General features: G+C 48.0%; 1 protein-coding gene across 6 annotated transcripts in view; it reads right to left on the reverse strand.

Moving 5' to 3' along the window:
- NAV2 (neuron navigator 2) overlaps nt 1-22,887 on the reverse strand; it is a 423,432-nt gene that overhangs the window by 51,472 nt on the left and 349,073 nt on the right. For 3 of the 6 annotated variants that reach the window (XM_070365224.1, XM_070365221.1, XM_070365226.1), the window contains 8 exons: nt 17,941-18,232; nt 16,488-17,190; nt 13,090-13,557; nt 12,365-12,430; nt 10,904-10,948; nt 8,418-8,578; nt 6,879-7,067; nt 807-859 (listed from right to left, as the gene is read on the reverse strand). In XM_070365224.1, coding sequence (XP_070221325.1) covers nt 807-859; nt 6,879-7,067; nt 8,418-8,578; nt 10,904-10,948; nt 12,365-12,430; nt 13,090-13,557; nt 16,488-17,190; nt 17,941-18,232 — 1,977 coding nt within the window. The remainder of the gene's footprint in view (nt 1-806; nt 860-6,878; nt 7,068-8,417; nt 8,579-10,903; nt 10,949-12,364; nt 12,431-13,089; nt 13,558-16,487; nt 17,191-17,940; nt 18,233-22,887) is intronic. The other 3 variants (XM_070365222.1, XM_070365223.1, XM_070365225.1) reach the window with 3 other exon arrangements.

Here is a 22,887-nt window from a genome sequence, read left to right on the forward strand (position 1 = left end):
TACTACTTGGTCACATGTGGCTTTTTTTCAGTAGCCCTCTCAAGGCTGACAGCTGTCACTTATGAGAGCTGCCTCTGTGCTGTGTGCATTCTATTCACTGCTTTACCTGCATTTTCTTATTTCATTCAAACCTGTTCTTTGAACACTATGTGCTAGGCCCAGTTCTAGGCACTAGGAATAAAACCAGAAAAAAGTCCTTGTCCTCCAGGAATTTATGTTGCAGTGAATAGTAATCTTCATATATTTAATTCTCAGTACAACTCCACAAAGTAGGGACTTCTATTCTTTCTACTTTACAGACAAAGAAACAGGGAGATACAAAGTTGAAAAAGCCATCTTGGCACTTCCTTGGTAGTCCAATAGTTAAAGAATCTGCCTTCCAATGCAGGAGAAGCGGGTTTGATCCCTGGCTGGGGAACTGGGATCTCACATGCCACGGAGCAACTATGATTGTGTGCCACCCTAGAGAGTCCATGTGCCACAACGAAAGATCCTGAATGATGCATGCCATAACTAAGACCCCATGCAGTCAAATAAGTGAGTAAATATTTTTTTAAAAAAAGAAAGAAAAAACAGTAAAAGGAATCTCATACATTCTAACCAGTTACTACCTGAAGCACAATGCCACTTTAACAAAAGTCAGCCTCTGATTTATTGGTTGGTACATTATAATCAATAGCTGTTTGTAAATTTCAAATTGTGTTCCCTAACTAATTGATCCCCTTATGATGGAAATACTTTCTCTAGGAGACATGCTTATATTTTATTTTGACATACATAGCCATACAGCATTGATTTATACTCACTGTAGAATAAATTGATGACGTGCTGGAAACCAAGGAGAGTGAGGATCCATGAACTATGAGAAAAAGAAAAAGAAAAGGTCAATTGTACAGCTGGCTACTAGGCAGCCCGAAAGGGGAAGGGAAGGAGAAACTAGGCATCAGAAGACACACCAGGCTTGGAGCAACAACCTCACCGTGACCCAACCTTGTCTGGTTCGGTGACAGGTCAAAGTCAAGTAAGGAATAATTTTCTATGGGAGTCATTTTTCTGTTGCCACATTTTATTTCCTACAACCTTCTAAATACTTTCCCCTTCTGACTATCAAAATAATACATAATTAATAAGTTAAATGTTTCAAGTACAGAGAAGTGTTAAGAAGCATATTCACTGCCATCAATTGTGTGACTCAGTTCTTTACCCAGAGGCAAGTGCTACCTGCTTTGTTCCAGCAGATTTTATCCCTTTCTTTTTCCTTATGTGTCCCTTACGGTTAAAATTGTGTGGCAAATGTATTTTATATTTTGCTAGCATCCGTCCTTTGTACAAGAAGAAAGATGATGAGCTGATTATTCTGAACACAAGAGGCTGGCTGTTGGCTACAGTAAATTCATTCAAGATGACCATGTAGTAGAACATTGGTTAGAAAACATATCCACTGAAACTTAGGTTCTTCCTCTGATTTTTGTCATGTTTACAAAGTGTCCTCTTCCTTGTTTGTGACTGGACTTTGGGACTTAGAACCATCCTGTACTTTCCTCCTTCACCTCCTGCCCCCCACGCTCCCCTCCGCCCCAAGCCATGGAAACATTTTATTATCTGTTTTCATATAATTTTAAGCCACGGTCTTTATCAGGACTAGGTATTCTGGCTGACTTCTCTTCTTGGAAACCAGACTCTTTAATGACATTTTCCTAGTAATCTCCCAAAAAACTGCCTGAAAGATAGAAATATGCCTGTGGAGAAATCACAGACCTTTGCATTGGTCACAGGCTCCCTGATCAGGAGTGGAATGACCCTCCCCTCCCCACCACACCGCACTCTCACCTGTGATCTGAGAGTGGGAAGCTGGGGAGGAGCGCACATGTACTAAACAGCTTTCACTTCCCACCCAAGGAGTGACCTCAACTTGGATCAGCGGTCAGCGGAAGCTACCTGCCCACAGATGTCTCATGAACGGCTGCGCCAACCTCCCTGGTGCCTCCACAATGTATTCCCAATAAACGTCCCGATCCCCAGCCTTCCTTCAGGCTCTCCTATCACACTCTGAATCCTGCCCAGCTCCCTCACGCATGACCTGTGAAGTTCTTTGCCATCTCACAGTCTCTTCCAGGGCAGCTCCCTTGGTTTAGGAAGTTTCCCATCCCTGCCCATTCAGATCTCCAGCAGGATCAGCTCACACGTCATCTTCTCAGGAATCTGACCTCATTTCCCAGATGGCCACCAGGGCAGCCTCCTCTCTCCTCGGACTACACAGATCCTGGGCTTGCATTTCTGGTCCTCTCCTCTCTCAGAAGTTGCCAGCTGCCCGGAGGCCGTCCCTGCACTGCTGCTTACATCCACCCTCCTCAGCAATGCCTGGGGTTCTAGATCTTTCCCTCTATTCTTCCTCCATCTATCATTTACCTGGCCTGTGCCCCTAAAAAGTCAATTTAAGGTGTTAATGGCCAATAATGGCTTTCAGTGTTAATATGTCCACACATTAAAATAAGTCTCTCATGCCCCAACCTAGTGGTCTAATGATCCAAAAGGGTAAGTTACTTTAGCCCCATGACACAGACACTAGGGGGGAAATGACAGTGGAGGCCAAGTTGGAGGAAGAGATGTGAGTAGCATGGAGCCGCCCTTCCATCCCACTGCCCTGCCAGACGCTGGCTCCAGAGGCCTGCACAGGGCTTCTGTGTGGACTTTGGCTGCTGAAAAATGCAAGTCTGTCTCTTATTTCTCTCCCTCATACACATGGATTCACTGACACTGCCTTCAGCAACATCTCAGGGCAAGCTTGGGGCCGCACGCAGAGAGAGGCACATCTGGCAGGCTTCGGGTAGAGGTAATTACTTTTCTCTATAATTAACTCCTCTTACTCATAACTAGCAACAGCAAGGCTGTGGTCCAAAGGAAGAGTCCTTGCTTTCCAGATCAACCCTGAGCTGAATGTGGCTGCCTGAATCACTGCAGCTGGCTCTCCTTCAAGTACGCTGAGCCAAGGCAGAGCCTGGGTTATGCGGCTGGGATACTTCTGGACAACAAATCGCACACAAGACTTAAAAAGCCCAGAGCAGCAGAGGCATGCCCTGCAGCTTCCTCCCTAGACCTATACTTCCCAAAATCTGAAGGTACAAGGAACCAGAGAATATCTAGACTACCTCTGCCACCGACTATCTGAAACCCAGAGAGGGTAAGCGACCCGTGTAAGGTCCTACAGCATTCAGGAACAGGATCTGCGGACCAGAAATCTGGAGATGGCTTTGCCCTTGAGTGACCTCATTTACTGGTTTCTGAGGTTTACTTGTCTGTTTTTGGTAAAGCCTTCTGATATACTTAGAATGGTTTCCTAAAGCCCTCATTCAATCTACACAGGCACAAGCTGGGACTAAGCAAGCACACAGAGTGTGTTTGAGAAGAATGTGACTTCACCCCAACCTAAAGGACAGATAGGAGTGAAATCACATGATGGAATGACAACTGGGCATATTCTAGCCAACAAAGCAAACAAGAGCCTCTGCTGTCACACTTGGGCATCACACATATATATATAATGTACATATTCAGCTTCATACTAATCAAAGCACTCTCACTTATACTACTGTTTGAAGTGATCCTCAACCTCACAGAGAATGTGTAGGTAATATTCCCAGTAGGGCAGGAATTTCCACCCCTAATGAATGCAGGAGTAAACTACGGTCCAGAGGGGTTAAGAGATGTGGTCAAGCACACACAGGTAGTCAGGAGTGGAGAGAGAACGTGAATCTGGCCATCGCACTCTAGATCCCCCTCTGCTACTGGGGGCTGTGGAAGGAGTCAGTGAGATGAGATGCGGTTCTCGTGGCTACTGGGCCACCCTCTCAACCAGCTAAGAAAGCATAACTGAGACCACACTGATGAAGGTTCACGTAAGAGAGCCCAGCTATGGCCAAGGAAAAGGATTGAACAGAAAAAACAGAGGGCTCAGAGTTCAGGAGTTCAGGATCTAGTAGTCTGGGCTACAGAAAGTCCCCAAGTCACTTCTGTTCAATTTTGCCATAAACAAAACGGGGTTGAAATGGCCCACGGGGAGAAGGATAAAACAAAACATACAACTGTTACAGTAGCTACCACTGACTGAGTACTTACTAAAAACCCCTTTCAAAGTCATTCTACCAAATGCCTTCCAGGATTTATCTCACCTAATCTTCATGTCAGTCCTTTGAAGTAGGTACAATTATTTTCCACATTTTAGTGAACAGGAAATAGGCTGACCAAAGCAAGTCCCTTACCTAAAGTCACTGTGCTAACAGTGGAGGTACCAGGACTTGAATCCAAGTGTAACTCAGGGGCGAGAAGCACAGGAGAGCTGCAATACAGGATTTATTTACTAATAAGTGGCTTTGTCTCTGTGGGCTCCAGATAAACTGGTTTAGACTGCATCAGTTCTTAGGGATGATTGGTAAAGTTCTGGATTTTTTTTTACTCCAAAGACATTCATTTGAAAAATGCCTCAAGCCTCTCTCTAAAGTTCGCTATTAAAGCTGACTTGAAGATTGCATAATGTGCCTGATGGAAATTAATTTACCTGAAATAACTTTGAAAGGTTGCACCTGGGCCATGCTTGTACTCATCTACATATTTATAACTTTTATTTCCTTCAAAAGGCAAGTGTTAATTAAATCCTACAAAAACCTCACACAAGGACTTGTGCTAATTCTTCCTAAATTTCTATTAATATTTGCTTTCTGGCATATGATATACCTAACTGCCTCTTATGAGGAGATTCTATTTGGTTCAAACATGAGATATGAATTTTTTTCCCAGATGTTTCTGCAACACCAGGAGTTTATATATTCAAGAGGTGGGGAAAAAGTCTTCAGCCAGTGGAATTAAAAACACCTAACTGCATGAGCCCTATTTTGCTTTTGTAATTTAACAGCTTTGGAAGAAATATAATCAATCTGATACCAAATTTCCCAAAATAGTACTGATACATCGACAACAGCCCCTACTCCTTCTCCCTGAATTTGACTTTACCTCTGCATGTGAGTTCCACGTCACCATGAATCATCAGGGTTTACAAAAGTCTAGACACTGCTTGTGGGCAAGCCCTTTTTATCAATGTCACTTTAACATCCCAGATATCCCACAGTTGTGCTGCCTGACAGCAGCTTGATTCCAGATGGAATAAATAAAAGCCATCTGATGATGACACTGTAATGGCCCTGGACCTTTTATGAGATGAAGTGCGCTTGTTTGGACAAGCTGCAGGACGGAACACTGTTCACTCAGCTACATACAGGACAGAGCAGATGAAGAGGGCACACTCCAGACTCGAGTCATCATCAGGAGGGTGGGGAAATGCTTCGTGGCCATGCTCTGCTCGCCCACTCAGCAGAAAAAAGTTCAAGACAAACGACCTACTCCTTCACCTTAGGATCAACATGCCCTCCTCTATGCTCTGAGTGGTTAAAGCACTGATTTCTAGCTCTTAAATCCAGCAAAACATTCTCAGTGACTCAGGCTCCACTCCTCCTTAATCCACCATCCCAGTGGGTTCCCATATATGGATTTACAGACTAGTTAGTGTCTGATCCCTGGATGCCACTGGATGCAAACGATACAATCAGAGTGGAGAGAACGAAGGAAGATCAACCAGGGGGCAACTGCTCTGTAACTAAACTCTAAAACTTCTGTTAAAAAGAACCCTGGGCAGAGCAGAGACCAACGTCCTGCATTTCTCCCCCTCTGGACTTATTTAGGCATTTCCTCAACAACCACAACTTCATTTGTTCTACCTGGAGGACGCTGGGCACATTCTCCCACTCTCACAGGGGCTAGGAGCAGAGGGATGCGCCTATGACTCCCCTCTCCATTCTGTCGCTGGCAAAGAAGGTACAGCCAGGGCTAGGGCTCTCAGCCTCGTTTGGCCCTCCTCTGGCTGGGGACTTTCAGCTGCCAGGACATCAGTGCTGAAGCTGAGTGTTCAGCTACGACAGGTACTAGCATTATTGGATTGACATTTATAAATATATATTCTTGTTTAATTCTCAGAATTTCAGGACCCAGGTACTCCTAATTTTTATCAGTGAAAATACAAAGACACAGAGAGGTGAAGTTAATTTGTCCAAGATCATATACCTAAGAAGTAGTGGGGCTGGAATTCAAACCCCAGTAGTATTACCCCATGTCCTTAACCATGTTCATCACTGGTAAGACACCAGGGATGATAAGACACAAGTATATTATCAACTTCACCTTTGCTTTTTGGGAGGCGGGTGGGGGGACGTGCCTGACATTTTGGCTGCTGACTCCCCTAACTCACACCTTGCCTGAAGGAAGAAGAGAAATGAATTGAAGTAGGAAGATGGCTGATGAAGGTGCCCACAGTAGTTTTCTCCCCCAAATTCTGATTAAATCGAACAAAACATAAAAATCCTACCCCAAATATTCCCAGTTAGCAAGCAAAGAAGGAAAGGGGCAAAACTGAATGCAACAAACTTAAAAAAAAAAAACTGGTGCTTGAGAAAAGAGATAGAAGATTCTGGAGAGAAGTGGAGAAGTATGGCGGCCCACAGCTCCCCAGAGTGATCCAGGTGCGTCGGCACAGAAAAATGAACTTTCTTGTAACTGGTGTTGCCAAGATGGTGCACCAGCAGCTGAGCCAGAGCCTCACAGTGGAACTCAGTCAACTCCAGGGCTCACCAGGGTTTTGTCAGCAGCCTCTTCCCTAAAGACCTGCAAGGTTAACTGAGAGTCAGACCCTACTGTTCAGATCTCCCCAGCTCAAGTGGGTGACTTGGAAACTCAGGTGGGTGGTCTCTTGCATTGACGACGCGAATTCAGCCTAGAGGACCGCTAACCACTCTGCACGCCAGGAAAGAGGGTGAACCTCCTGGCTTGCTTACCTTCCTCAAACCCATCCCGGAATGAGCCTGAGCGGCTCATGGTTCTGCTCTTCTCGTCCAGGGACATGGAGCTGTTGCGGAAGCGGGTGTCGGTGTACGGGTCATACTGCCCATCGGCATTGGAGAGGCTGTGGGTCCTCAGCATGGTCGGGTTGGACAAGCTCATCTGGGTGACGGTGGTGGGACTCGCTGCAAGGAAAGGAGTCAGTCAAAAGGTTGGAGGCTCACGTCCCTAAAGGGGACGGAGAGGAGGCTGCTGACGATTGGCCATCTCTGGCCCCGTCAACTCCTCTCCCTTTGTCTGTTTTCTCAAAGGTAGTCACATCAGCATTTGAGAAACACACTTAGAGCTAAAAATAAGGGAGGAAAGGTGGGTCAGTTCCAAAGCGAGGCTCCAGGCCCCAGCTTTCCCACTTGGCACGTTCAGACAAGCTAGTGTCACCTCCCAGCCATGAGCTAATTACTCTCTGGGCTCATCTGGAACAATTCTCTCTAAAGCCAAAAGCCCAAAATAGTTCAGCTGGGCTTTTGATCAGATGGGAAGCATTTGTGCATGACAAGAAACTCTTGCCTCAAAGAGTTACAGCCGAGAAAAGAACAACAGGAACACAGGTCTCACTGTCTCTGATGGGGAGATTTCATAGTGGTGCCTGCAGAGCTTCAGTGCAAAGGGGGTGCATGTACTTTAGCTGAAACTGGCTTTCTTATTAAACTCCTGTCCACTCAGTAATGTAAAATAGTTTAGAAGTGCATTCGGTTCATTAAAAATGAAGAGTTAAGCCTTCCTTGATTAGAAGTCCTTAAAGACTGAGTTTCTTATTCACAATAATCAGAAAAGGCTGCCTCTCTGAAGAATGAGATGAGACTGGAAAAAAATACTTCCCTCTGTATCCATCTTGGAAGGCTCAGCTCTCATCCTGCCACCTCCATGTAACCTTCTTCAGTCATTCAAGCCAGGACTAGTCCTTCCTTTCTCTCTGTATAATACTTGCTATTAGATCACATTCAGTTTTTACATGATTTCACGTAAAACTTTGTGAACTATTCTCATTTACCTGTTGATGAGTCTGTGTGGGTGTCTGCCTTTCTAAAAAATCATCCGTTGACATGCCAGCAGGGACTGTGTTACAAATTCTTTTCCTTTCCTCATTGTGCCAGTCAAAGCCTTATGTCACCAGTAGGTACTTCCAAGAATACTCATTCAATCAAAACTTGATCTTTATTTCCGGTTTAATAAAGCAAGGAGGATGACCAAATATGGGATATGCTGTGGAACGTACTTCTTCAGAGATATTAGAATACATGCTTTTCATTCCATGGATAGTCTGCCCTACCTACATCAACCATGTAGAGAAAATAACTGGTAGAGAAGCAAGAAACCTTTCTCTTTCCTTTTGGTATCAATTGCCTGTAATCAAACTTCACTGCTGAGGGCTGATCAGATACTGAGAGCTACATGACCACATGTCTCTCAAAATGCAAGATAACCTCCTCCCCAAGGTGCCGATCAGCATCGTTAAATGCCAAGTGGCTACGCACCCAGCTGAGAAAAGTTGAATCTTGTTCCAGAAGGAGAAGTTACACTGGAGCCAGAGGAGAAAGGGGAGTTGGCGGTGGTGTCCTGCAAGCCTCCTGCAGAGTGGGACCGTAACCATTCTTTTGCGTCTTCTTGTGTGCGGAGCTGGGAGGTGGGGGTGTACCTGGACAGACAGAAATCAGGCTGGGATTAACTAGGAACAGCGTTCATGAGAATGAGCGTCCTGGAGCGGATAATAAACATATGAAAAGAAAATGGATAGCCAAACATGTAAGAAGAAAGTCTGAGGTTTGAAAAATCAGATGGCTACACATTCTGCAACTCACAGATTTTCTCCAAACCTTTCTGGCTACTTGGCTGTCTTTGGGGAAAACGGCAGTTCCTAAAGGGAACTACATAAAGGGGACGAGATTGGTAAATGCTCAAAGAGCCGTCCCTGGGCGTATCTGTAACATGTTGATTCATGACGGTGTCATTTCAAAGCCCCCACCTTGACAGGACTGAGGCAATGAAACCAGCTGCTGTCAGAGCTTTGAGGAAGTTTTAATTAGATAGCTCCTGGCATCTGCATTCTGAAGCGCAAATAAGCGGCCATGAATCACAGAGAATCAGAAAGCAGACACGGAGCAGAAGGTGTGAGACCAACATTGACAGCAGCGGCTGTAATCTGGCAGAAAAGCGTCTTCAGAAGGGGACCCCAAATCACTGGGTCTCACACGAGGCCCACCTCCTCGTCGCTTCTGAAACAAATTTGGTCATGATTTACTGAATGTCTCCAACACGCCGGGTGCCTTCAGAGACATTATCTCGCTGAAGCCTGAGACTCGCCCAGCAATGCAGGTGCTATTATTCCCGTTTTACCGAGGTGTCAATCCATATGCGCCTGGTCCCCAAACCCATGCTCTCTTCATTATGCCCACAGGCAGCATCTCAAATGTCCAAAGTGCCCAAGTGACCAGAGTGCTCTGGACTTATAGACAGATTCTGGTGGGGTGACTACCGGATATGTGTGTGTACAGAGTGGGTGAGCCAGAAAGGGAGCCCCAGTGAGAATTCGGAATATAGACATGGTTGTTCCTTAATGTTTTTACTAGATTGGACTTTCCAGGTCCCATTAATTGGCTGAGGATACCATGTCACATATCTCCATTCTGAGTTAAGAAAAAAAAAAAAACAATTTTTAAAAGCTAGAGTTACATAATTTTATAGGATAGATCTGCTCCGGAAATATATGCAGGATTATGAAATGCTAATATTCAGAAGTGAGCTTCCACATGAAGCAACAGTGGGGCATCAAGGTCAAACTCATGTGAAGAGTGGATATGATTTAAACACTAGCCCGAGTGCCAACAAGTAGCTCTCACAGGCATGATGAAAACTGTTAAATACAACAGGCCTTGCCAGCTTCCCCCTCGAAGGCCACAGGCTGAACCTTCCTCCCTCGGGAGGCCTGCTGGGGAGTTTACAATACTTCTTAGGTTCTTAGATTTGGCTGCACTTGGAGCTCCTGTTGAAAGGAAGCATTGATACCTACCTTCCATTACTGGTCAAAACGCTCTCAGCCTTAAGAGCTGCTGGATATTAACTACCGACATACATGACAGCAATGAAACATTTCATTCCAACTTCCATGTTTTGCGAAAGCTCTTAATGCTTAGTGCAGGGTGAAGCTGATGCTACAAAGAACGAGGTGCGTAGAGAGCGAGAGAAATGACAGCTGCAACCACATGACATTAAGATCACGGGACAGGCGGTGGGACTGAAGTTCTTCTGGGTGGTAAAGTGAGGTGAACGGCGTGAGCAGTGGTGACTTATAGCATCTTGTTACACCAGGACCAGAGTCAAAAATGAGCCATCACTTATAGTGAATGAGAGGACACTCCCTCTTGGAAAGAAAGTCTTTTCTTTCTTTACATTAAAAAAAAGATCACCCCATATCTTGTGGGGCATTGAAAACTGGCCTGGTTTTTTATTAGAATATTCAGACAAGTGCAAAGCATTTGTCCTTAGCAACTTTCTATGGGCCAAAAAGTCAGAAATCCTCAAACTGCAGGTGGGGAGGGAGGGGAATATTTCTCTCCTTTGCTCATGTCCTGGCTGACAAATCAACATGCTACAAGTCATATCCTTTCTCTCAGAAGACAGCCCGTGGATGGAATGGTCATGGCGAAGTGATCAGCGATTAAACCCACTGGCCCCAGAAGTAGCAGTAACTGCTCTCCGGGTATGCTCAGGGATGGTTGTCATGAGATGGTTTGACCACAGTAAGCCCGAAAGAGCACAGCCCCTGCTCAAGCAAAAGAAGCCAACAAATGGAGAGATGAGAACAAGAGGGTTGCAGGGAGAGCCATAGTCCACAGGGTCCTGCCGCATGGGCCAAAGCGGGGGCCCCCAGCCCACCCGCACCCTGATCAGCCATGAGCGAGTCACACAGCCAAGCCCCAGAGCCACAGCAGATGGCACGGATGCAAGGAGGAAACACAGATACCTGAGTCCTTTTTTAGGCAAAGTGTTCCTATCAAGGTGCGGGTCACTGTAGGAAAGTTAAAACAAACGTGAGAACCTTGGAGAAGCACAGGGAGGGCAGGCAGCGTGAGGTGGGAAAGGCTCAGGGGGGCCAAGAGATCTGGAGGAAGAGACTCACTTCACCGGGGAGAAGTCCACTGCATGCAACACAGCCACAGCGACAAAGGAAACCGAGGCCCGTGCTCACACCTGGGCACCTCCAACCCCGGCACCAGGGGGCCCGAGCCACTCGGCCCCGACTGCTCCTTCCTTTTCCACGGGTTCAGAGCCGAACCCAGGGGCTGCCCCCACCTTGAAGCAGTGCCCACGCCTTCCTCGGCCCGTCGCCCATCGGTACCGCCAGCGCTTAGGGCTCCCTGCACCCGTAACCACTCTGGCCCACCCCCAGATGCCTCCGGTGATGACTTCAAGTGAAAGAAGGGACTTGGATGGTTTCAAGAGGCCAGCAGTCTGCATATTTGGAATTCATCTGTAACAAGTGGATTCCGGATCCCTCTCAGTTTTCGAGGCCCTCATTGGGTGGAGCTAGAAGCTGAGCCTTGGGCAGAGTTGGGGCATGTTACAACTTGCTGGCTGACAAAGTCACAGCATTCGGATTTCCAAAGACGGAGGTTTAAAGGCTTGGTCTCTGAGTCCGACCAGAGCAACATTCGGATTTCCAAAGACCGAGGTTTAAAAGGCTTGGTCTCTGAGTCCGACCAAAGCAACGTTTTTGCTATTGACATGGTGAAGAGGGTTTTCGCTAATTTTTTTTCCCCCTAGCATGAAACAACATTTGCTTATTATGTTTGGCCAAGCCATGGCTCCCCCACAAATTCAAAGTCAATAATCCATCTCTGAGGCCCACCCACAGGGCAGCTGGGGGCCAACAGCACTCCCCATGTTCTTCTTATCTTTACAGAAAATGGGCACCCAGAACACAACAGCCCGCGAGACACAGAGCCAAACTGCAGCAAAGGCCTTGGAGAGGGCAAAGAGCCAGCTGCGTGGGGAGAAGGGGCAGAGGGGAGACAAAGGTGAGGGCCAAGCCACGTGGTGGGTGGTAGATCGTGTCTGGGCCTGGAAGGGGAAGGGAGGGAGGCAAAAGGGCAGGAAGCCAGGGAGCAAGGAGCATGCCACGGGGTAGGCTGACATGCCAGTGAGAGCTTTTGCCGCCCCTTTCCAGGTGGCAGGTTTGAGGTTCCTTCCCAAGCTGGGAGAAGAGGGGCCGGCCCCAGTGCACCTCTTCCCGAGCTCTGTGGACAGCGGAACTGACCCTCACGGGCATGTCTCGGGTTGGGGGGTGGGTCACAGAGTACAGCGGGGCCACGAACACAAGCGGAAGCCGCAGGCCAACAGCCTCACACAAAACATCCGGCTCGACACAGGGTGGGGCAGAGGATGCTAGAGGCTCGGTGGGGTCCCCAGCCTACGATGTCATTACCTGTCCTGTTTCCGGGGCAGAGTACTTCTGCAGAACTTAGGGCTAGCGGCAGGGGAAGAGAGAGGGCTAGAAGGCCAGGCAGGTGGAAAACAAGAGAAGCAGCATTAGATCGGAAGGAAGGGGGCAGGGCGTCACACACAATGACCAGAACATTTTCCTCATTCCCAGGGCTGATACTGGCTTTCTTCCCCATGTGGAGAAGGCAGATATGTTATCACTGCTACAGTGAGATTCGAAGCTCTGGGGAAGACTCTGGGTGCGTAATTTCCTATCACTCTGCCCAGCAGCCCTGTGGTAGGAGGGTGTTTGCCACGTCTACTCAGGTGCTTAAGGAGCACCCCACCACACACTCCATGGACGCAGCCGCCACTGATTCAGCCCGCACCATTACAAGGGCAGGGAAAGAAGCAGGTGATGAACAAACAGGATAAAAAGGAAGGATCTCGCAGGTGGAATGCCATTTTAAAACGGAAGCATGAAATCTGCCCCCAGGAGACTTGCAGCAACTCCACGCACTGAGAGTAACCACAGTGAGAAAGATAACAGGAAGCAGAGCCCGGCTTACTCCAACCCAAACTGGCTTCCCCCTGGAGAGACAGCAGTGATCCGAAAGAGAGAAATCGCCCAGCAAAGGTAAACAACACCTGGGCTTCCTAACATAATGTCTGGACTCTCGGAGGGGCGTCTTTCGGGGAGATAAAGGCAGCCAAACGCACAGCACCAACCTTTCCGACAGTGTGGTCTTCACACTGTTGGTTCTGACAAAGGGGGTGAGGGTGTCGTCCTTGGAGGCAGCGATGAGGCCGGTGGAGGAGTTGTGACTCAGCGCCCCTCCGCTGCCCAGGGAGATGTCAATGGACTCGCAGCTGGTGTGGAGGCTGCTGACCGACTGGAAGCCCAGGCCGTCCTTGCTCACGGCCGAGGAGCTGCTGGCGTTCGTGCCCCAGGTGAGGCTGTTGGAGGGGCCTGAGTGGGCAGAGCTGGGGCTGGAGGCCAGGGGGGACTGGGTGCTGTCCACGTTCTTACTGTAGAGAGGGCTGCTGCTCCCGCTGCTCAGGACACCGCTGCCCGAGGGGGACTCTAAGTTACCCTGCTGGCTCAGGGTGGCATGAGGGTTGGAGATGACCACCGAGTTTTTCATGTTTTCGGCTGTGGCGATGGGCACTTGCTTGGTAGGCTTCCCACCAAAGAGTCTGTGAAGAGACAAAGGGTTGTGTGGGTTGAACACCCAAGGCCGGGGGCACTGGGCTGTCAGAGTAGAGTGGGGCGCAGGAGCCAGTGAGAGTCCCTGGGGAGGGAGGTGGGGTCCTTCCCAGGGCTGGAGGTGGTCCCCTGGGAAAGATACAACGGGCCAGGTGCTGGTGGAGCAAAGGCTCCACCTTCAAGTTCTAGGCTGCCGCTGAGACCCTGGATCTGAGCGAAAGGGAGACGGGTAGTAATCTTCTACTGGCCTATCCTTCGCTACTTCAAGATCTTGCTTCTCTTTCTTTACATAAATAGAGTAACTAGAAAACTGCCCCTCTCCAGGGAACATCTAGAGGGGAAACCAGTTGTCTTAATCATCTTTGTATCTGTGACCCCAGGCGCAAAGCACGCCCCCATTTATGACAGTTCAGCTCCGAAGGATTTGGTTTTTCTGATCTCTGAGCAAACAGGCAACATCAGGAACAGGAGTCTAGATCTGGAGGCAACCTGGGCAATGTATCCTCCAGATTTATTCTTGCACGAAAGCCGGGCAAGAAGGAGGTGTCTTTTAGGACCAGATAGCAAGTGCTGCCCAGTGATATGCACAAAACCTTGCGGGGTTCACAAGATGTCAGACCAGACACGCCAGGTGTGAACGGTGTCTCTGCGACAGACACACAGAAATGCCCTTGCACGTCATCTCCCCCACTGCTCATGATCGAAAGTGTGCTACCAAGGACAGAGGGAATGGCACAAACACTCCCCTTTTCCGTAGGCAGAGAGTTCTCTGGTAGGATGGAGCAACTACCTTAAAGTCAAAGCACAGTCCATGCTCTTATAACAATGGCCTGATTCCATCCGCTAAAACTCTTATGAAACAGGCATCTCGGAAAAGAAATGAAACCCACTACATACTAGACAGGCTGCCTTCTACCCAGCTAGTCAAGTCATGTAAATTTGATCTTCTATCCTCTCCAATGGAGAAGGAAATGGCAACCCACTCCATTATTCTTGCCTGGATGGACAGAGGAGGCTGGCAGGCTACAGTCCATGGGGTCGCAAGAGTTGGACACAATTTAGCAACTAAACCACCACCACCACCCTCTCTAAATAGTCCTTGTTGTTTAGTTGCTAAATCATGTCCAGCTCTTTTGCGACCCCATGGACTGTAGCCCGCCACACTCCTTTGCCCCTGTATTTCCCAGGTAAGAATACTGGAGTGGGTTGCCATTTCCTTCTTCAGGGAATCTTCCCACCTCAGGGATCGAACCTGCGTCTTCTGCTTGGCAGGCAGATTTTTTTTTACCACTAAGCCACTGGGAAGCCTAAACAGTCCTTACAGATCTCAATTACTATAGAAATAAATAAACATCATCCACCCTCACTACAATGTCTCGTGACAGGAGAAGAACACTTTCTGCCTGGTGACAGAGAAAGAACTATTCTGTTGCAGAACCTTGGCTTTAGACTACTCACATGCCTGCAGTGACAGGGGCCTCACTGCTCTACTCCAAAGGCTAACTGGCTCCACTGCCAAGCACTTCCAGTTGTTACAAAACCAAAATCGAATCCACCTTTTCCTGACTTGTACGCATTGCTCCTAATCCTATTATATGTAACTACACAGAAAAAGTCCAATCTTTTTTCTGCTAGTCCTTCACACCACTTGAAGAGAGCTATCACACTTCACCTAAGACTCCTCTCCTTCATATTCATGCACAATGAGAGAATTCAGAACACCTAATTTAGGAAAAATGTAATTGCTTGGAATGGGCTGAAAGGTGCTCAGTTCAGAGCCTAAGAAGCTGCATGCATTTTCAAGTGTTCTATTACACTAGCCTCAGGGCCTAGTAAAATGCCTTTGTAGCTACTAAAGGAAATCTATAATACCAAAGAGAGAATATTACATATAATACTTGAGGCAAGAAGCAGAGAAAATTTTCATTTACAAGGCAACCTGTTAAAACAACAAAGAACAGCCCAATAGAACCTTCCCCTGAAAAAATAATCATTACTGAAATTCTAATAATCAAGTCTAGACAAAGAACAGTGAACTGCTTCATTATACCCTTCAAGTGGAATGCTTCTTCTGAAGGCTCTGCAAACATTCCTATCCATTCCCAAATATGTACATGTGCACATAAGTTTTATTTTTCCACTGCTAAATTTTCTATCCTCGGGACTTACTCTTTCCTGAAAAGGTAGGATGAACGTGCCCTATGCGGCTGCAGTTTTAAAGATGGCCCACTGTATGTTATAATGTGGCAAAAAGTTGTGTAAACTGAAAGGAAATTCTATTTTTCAGAAACGCTTCTGCTGTTAAGAATTGTTTTTTTTTTCTTTTTTGTAAAGGAAGCTAACATTTCAGAGACTAATTTGGAATCATGCATGCAGTATAAAAAAACGTGTGTGGGGGGATACTGGATTATTTGGGGAAAAGATCAGGCTAAGATCACTATCTGGTATAATGATGAGGAATCTGAGTTACAGCTTTAAAAAAAAAAAACCCTATTTTCCTTGACCTCTTCTAGATCTAAGGGTGTGTTAGGAACTCTTCTTTGATGGTAACTAACTTTTACTGAGTACTTACTATGGGCTAAATATGGCTACATAGATTAATGGTCACAGGTAGGTATCATCATCCCCATTTTACAGATGAGGAAATGGAGGCAGAAGTATTAAGAGAGGTTACATGGTGGCTACCTAAGGTGGACCTAGGATTCAAACGCAGGATGATGGATTTCAGAGGCTTGTGTTTTTCACACCAACACGGGAAAATACTCAAAGCTGCTGGCAGCATCCGACCAAACAGCTTTATTCGAGGACTGAAGCAGAGAAAACCAGAGTTGGTTTCAGCTAAGAAACAGGAAATTATGAATCCGGGATGCCATTCCACATCACATATTCCAGTTCCACTCAGTGCTATTCAGCCACTTACCTGCGGAGCGTGGGAGAGGCCACATCAGGGTACTTGGCCCCTGGCTGGAGAGTGGCCTGAGCCACACTGGACACAGGCTGGGGTGCCGGGTTCACCTTCACCGAGTTACAGGAAGCCACGCTCTCGTTGTCGGAAGAGATGCCTTTCTCCTTATCGGTCTGGTTGACCAGACCTGGCAGAGAGCTGCCCAGGGCTGTTTTGGAAGGCTCCCTCAGCTTGGGCACCGGCAGGCCGGCTGACTTGCTGCTGATGTTGGAATCTATGCTGCTGGTACTAGACCTGTTCCCGGCCCCGTTCCGGCTGGTAGACTTGCTGGGCCTGGGCAGACTCCGGTACTGTAAGTTCGTCCGGGAGCTGAGAGACAGATACCCATCGTCCTGATTCTGAGCCCCGTCCATGCTCGTCTTCCGACCAGTGGACCGACCGACAAGCGCGGATGACTTTGGGATTTTGCCCAGTGTGGCTGACCTGCTGGTGACGGTGGCCCCGCTGGCTGTGATCATGGCCAGACCAGCGGCAGAGCCACTCTGCTTCTTGAACCCAAAGCTGTTGGCGTTGGCGGTGGGCGTCCTGGAGCTGCTGGGGAGGGGTTTCTTGGATTCATCACCACTGCTGCGGCCAGCATCTGATGGGGAGCGCTTCACCTGGGCGGCTTTGGGTGACAGCCTTCCTTTCTCAGACACTTTTGCATCGTCTGTTTTTCCTGCGACAGAAATCAGCAAAGTTAGCCTCCATATTAAGAAGCCAGCTCAGTCAACTCAGACTATTTAAAATTCTCCCCTACTCCAAAGAACTACTTTGCTTTCTCCTGGGGAAAACAGTCCCCTTGGGAGACAGAGGAGAGAGCTTTTTATAAAGATAATCTCATCTACGACTGTCACCATGAGCCTTTAGGAGATGTCAGTGATTTTCCTCATTTGCAAAGCAGTCTACATTTACCCAGAATAAAGCAAAGCCAGCCAATCACTGACACATCTGGGAAGGAGACCTTGTCTTTTACTGACCATTCTCCCTCTATCCATTAAAAAGCTGTCCCTAACATTTTCAGTGGGTATCCTGCCTTCCTGCAAAAACTCTGCCCTTGTTTATACACATCCTTAAATCACGGGCAATACTGACTCAGCATATCAACAGCTCATAACCATGTGCCCTTGAATAGTCTTCACTGGGTACCTTAACTCAGAGCCTGACCATGCTTCAACCAATTGAACATGTCTCAGCAGCTGAACCGTCCTCAGACTTTAAGAGGCTCTCATGCTCACAAATTTCCACTTGGAAAAAGGCAAAGATATGAATCTTTCTGAAAGCTGGCTATGAGCAGAGTCCAAACCCTAAGAAGTAATACCTGAACATTTACAGGGACTTGAAAACATCAAGCCCTGCTAGCGTGACTGCTTTCCCGGTTTTGAAACTGACAAGTGTGCATGCGAGAAAGCGCGAGCCTCTGACTCACCGGTTCCGGGGGTCTTGAGCGTGCCTGTCGGGGCAGCCGGCTTCGTCCTTGGCATGGTGATGCCGACCTGAGCCGTCATGCCTCGCCGCCACGAGCCTGTCTGTGAGATGACGGGGTTCTTCTTGCCTGACGTGCTTTTGTCGGACTCATCAGACACGTCAGACGGGTTCCGCCTCCACTTCGACCCCGGCTCCATCTTTATGCCGCTGTCTGAGCCCCCGTCTGACTTCTTGACATCCTCGCTGGACCACAGGGAACTCCTCTCCACCTGTGAGTGTTTCTCGGCGTCAGTCTGTGAAGGAGACCCTCTGAATCAGTCTTTCTCAAACCCCAGGCTAGGGAGCCCCTCACTACAGAGCAAAAAGGCCCATGCCCTGGACAAGTTAGGGGGAAAATACACATGCCCACTTTAAAATGTTTAAGCCTTTGTACTGGTTATCTTGTTAGGAAACCTGATCTGTTGGGTCCAAGGAAAGTGAAGAATATGAATATGTCTGAGAAGGGAGTGAGGGAGGAGAGTAAAAGGAGCCAGAGGAAAAAGAGAGGGAGAGTTCCACGCAGGAGAACCAGAGGACGGGGCTGTGGCAAGAACTGAGCCCCCCAGCTCTGCCCTTTGGCGACGTGCCTCCTCTAACTCCAGCAGCCCGAGCTCTCTGCAGCTCCCAGTCCCCCAGCCCAGGTCCCCTTTGTTCTGCCGGCTCCTGAGCACCACAGTCTATCACACAGAGAGTCTGACAGAGAGAGTGAGGAGAGACTGAGGCCGCTAGCTCCCCTCGAATCAGGGACAGAGAGGGGCTGAGAGAAGAAGGGACTCCTCAGAAGTCACATCCCTGGGTGCTACAAGCCAGAGGGTGCCTGCTCCCAGCCCAGCTCCATCCATCTGCCACGGCTTGCTCCTCCTGTGGGATTCTGTGCAGACAGGGGATATAATTAGCCAGCTTTCTTTGGAAGAGGCCTGACCTCCTGGCCATTGAGCCCAGGAGGGGACAGAAGTGTGATGTTAATGATTTGCTGCAGTTAAAAGGCGTAACTTGCTAACCAGAAAGCAAGCTTTGGGGGCCTCCCTTGGGGTTGGGACCAGTCCGAGCAGACTTCAGCAGGGCGAAGGAGTGCACTGACCAGGGAAGGGAAGCGAGGTCAGCAACACTTTGGGGTGGCTCCCCTGAGATACAAGTCCCGTACGTGCCACACTTCACAACCAAGAGTGGGCAACATCTGCAAAGAAGGAAATCAGAATGACCCCCTGGCAAGAATCTGGCCCGATGCCTGTCATTTGAGATCGGTACTGATGGCTTCCTCCAGAGAATACACTGGCTGAATGGGAACAAAGCTCCATACAGACAAGCAGCCCAAGTTCAACCACCTCTCTGTCACCACCACAGCCGCCCCTCTCTCTCCCTCTGCCATCTCACGGGTGCCTTCGGTTACTCGACCATTCTTTAAACATGCTGAAGTTCCCGCTAGGTACGAGGCATGGAGAGAAGAGGACAGACACACTCCCGGGCTATGAGAAGCTCGTCATTCAGCTGCGGCAAGGGACACAGACAGAGGCATGTCCCCAGCAAGTGAACAATCAAGGCTCGATGATTAAATGAGTGAAATCAGTGAACACGTGCTTCTCGAGCTATCGCACACTTTAACAAAATGACCTCATCCAATCTGGACCACCACCTGGTCAAGGAGGGTAAGAAGGTAAGTATTACAGAACTGTCTTCATCTTCATCCGTTTTACAGAGGAGCAGAAACTCATGCGACTCGCTCCGTGTCCCAAGCACCCCAGCCTGCAGTCCTTCCTTAACCTTCCAGTGCATTCATTCAACCAGAATTTCCTCCATACGCATGGTTTGCCAGGCACCATGGTAGGTCTGAGGATCTGTGAGTAAGATTGGATCTCATCCCTCCTGAAGCTTGGAAATACAAGACATATAAATGGAAAAGGACAAGGAGTCTGAGAGAGTATTACAAGCACTGATGTAATTTAGATTATGACGATGGGGATAGGGAATGGCAGTTTGGTAGGGCCTTTTTGAAGATCTGTCCTAAAGAATGAACAGAAAGTTACTGAGAGAAGAGATTAAGGGAAGAGCATACCAGGTAGGGGGCAGAGTACATGCAAAGGTCCTGAGGCAGAAAATATCTTGGCTTTGGAAACATTCACTCAATAAATATTTACTTGATACCACAATGTATCAAGCAAGTTTTTAGGTACCAGAAGTACTATGCTTAATGAGAACAAAGTACAAATCATTAACCTCCTGGAGCTTATGTTCAAATACATTCTAACACATTCTTTTATACACTAAGAGGTACTAAAAACTTAGCACAAACCACATCCTGGGGTACTGCATTAATTATTCTTTTAATGTTCCTATACCTTATTTTCTCTGATCAAATTATAGTGATGCTAATAGCAATAGCAATAACAATTAAAATTTATTACGCATTTACTGTGTGCTAGCACTGGGCTAAAGTGCTTTACATGTATCGTTTAATCTTCACCAAAAAAACCCTGTGAGGAAGTTTCAGTTCATGAGAAAGCTGAGGCACAGAGTAGAAAAGAAGATTGCCCAAGATCATGCAGTGCAAGGATTCTGGGGAGCCTGCGTGCAGAGCCCGTATTTTAGCCACCATGCTATGCTGCCTTCCCAAATGATAAGCCCAAGGATGAGGGGATGCTGCATGGCCAGGGTGCCTAACACATCACCTACTCTCAGAAACTTTTCTTTCCAACCTGGTTGGTCAGTGGTTCCCCAAGTCCAATTCTCGAGCAGTTCCTGCCTCTGGGTGGGACCCCCAGAATTCTGATTCCCTACCAATGGCAGAGAGAGTCTACACATGCCCAGTCTAACTACAGGTTGAATCCCCCTCTGGAAAGAACAGTCATCCAACCATCAGAGCCCCCACAACACGGTCCAGGGTGGAAGCTATCCCAGCTGCTCTCTGCACTGCAGCGTGTGCCCCCGGACACACTGCTGGCTTTGAGTTCACATCCCCTTCCGAGCTCTGGGCCAGATCACATGGTGGCACCAGGAGGGATTAAAAGACGAAGAAGGGCCAGCCTCTCTGTTCCCAGAGCTTAACACAGGAGGCCCAGCAAGACGGCCACGTGGAGACGCACCCTCCCCTTTGCCAACTGTTCCCTTCTCAATCGGTACCTCCTTTAGGTAGATTTCCCTGCGGCCCCTACCTGTAAGTCCACTTACTCATTCAATAGTCAAGAGGGAAGTGGAGAGACCCATAATCAAGGAGGAAGGGAGAGAGCCTGGAAGATGGGAGAGTTCTTCCCTCGAGAGCCCAGGCTCCTGAGGGACTGTGGAGAGGGGGGTCAGTCTTCTGAGAGTGAGGGAATGGAACCCAGGCACTGGGGAGTGAGGTGCGGCCGTGGGGCGGGATGTGGGGGGAAAGCAGAGGGTTGGGCTCTGACAGACTTGAGTTCAAGTCCTAGGTGCTGCCACTCCTGTGCGTGTGTGACCCTGGAGGAAGTGGCTGAACTTCCCTGAGATTGCAACCTTGTGCGTGAAACAGGGATGGTAGTCAGACGAGTGTCTCAGAGAGCTGACAGTGGTTGCCAGGAGCTCAATGTGGAGGGCCCAAGAGTAGCTTTCTATCACCAAGTGTCCTGCCTCTGAAAATCTCCAGCATGTTAGCATTTAACCTAGTTCTGTCTTGCATGAAGGTAAACAGGGAATTTGTCTCTCTGTTATTAAGTTTGGCTCCAAGAAAGCATGTTCAGATAAAGTATGTCTGTATCTCTCTCACACTCACCCTTCAAGATAAGTCTTAATTACTGTGATTTTTTTTTTTTTTTTTAATGGATGAGGAGGCAGAGGTTTGGAGAGGTTGAGCTCATCCAAGGATGTCACAGAGCTGGGAGCTCAACCCTGACTTCAAGGCCATGTTTTTTTTCCCCGTCCCTACAAGCAGACTCCCCAGCTTTCTTGGAGAAAGTCAATCAAGAGGCGGTCAGAGCTCAGGCTGGGGGACTCTCTGCCTAGCACACTGAGGAACAGTGAGCAGAAGTAAGTGCTGGGTGTCTGGGCATGGGTGCCCCCATCAAAGACCCTCCCTGTGCTCCAGCACACTGGAGGAAACAGTCACCCACAGACAAAGGGGATTTCCATCCCCAAGGATCACTCCTCCGGGACCCAGCTCCTCTCTGATACAGCTGAACGAGGCTGCTGCGTAGGCTTCCAGGCGATTGCTTCCCTGTTCCTTAGATGTTGGCTGGTCCTCAGAGGCTTTTCAAACATGAAAACCTAGGCAGGCAACCTGTCCTCAACCTGCTTTTCCGACACAGTGGACCACTTCTCCCTGCCTCTGGGATGGTCTGTGCTGCCCGTTTGTCCAAGGAAACCAGTGTGTGATGGGAACCTGAATGAGCCCTGGGAGGATGGCAGCAGACACGTTCCCACTGCCTGATGCTGCCTGGAGTGGAGTAATGGTCCTTAGCCTTCCTCAGAGTGGCACAGGGGAGGAGAGAAGGAGGTGATTTATGTGGATCAGATACTCAGGGATGCTCCCTGGACAGAGACAAAGAGATACCAAATAAACCAGCTCAATAGGAATCTTAGTAACTGTGGTTACAAATCTACATTTTATTCTGGTATCTACTTAATTTTATTCAAATATTTTAAACTCAGGTAGTTTTATAGCAAAAAAACAAAATACAAAAAACAAACCCAGTCCAATGAATCGTAAACTCCTTACAATACTCTTGACATTAACTTTCTGCTCTTGATCAAAAGATATGCTTGTGTCATATCCTTGAAGCTTTTCTGATGTAACCTTTGCTAGATGAAAGCAAAGAGCTGATCAGAGAGGAGGGGGTCTTGGCATTAACCAAATTCAAATGCATCATTTGTAAACTCCAGATGTTTACTCTGTGTCGGTGTGGAAAATAGATTCTAATTCCAGCTCTGTGAGAAGGGAACAAAGACAAGGAGATTG

Source organism: Bos mutus, chromosome 29 (genome assembly GCF_027580195.1).
Source record: "Bos mutus isolate GX-2022 chromosome 29, NWIPB_WYAK_1.1, whole genome shotgun sequence".
Taxonomy (NCBI): Eukaryota; Metazoa; Chordata; class Mammalia; order Artiodactyla; family Bovidae; genus Bos; species Bos mutus.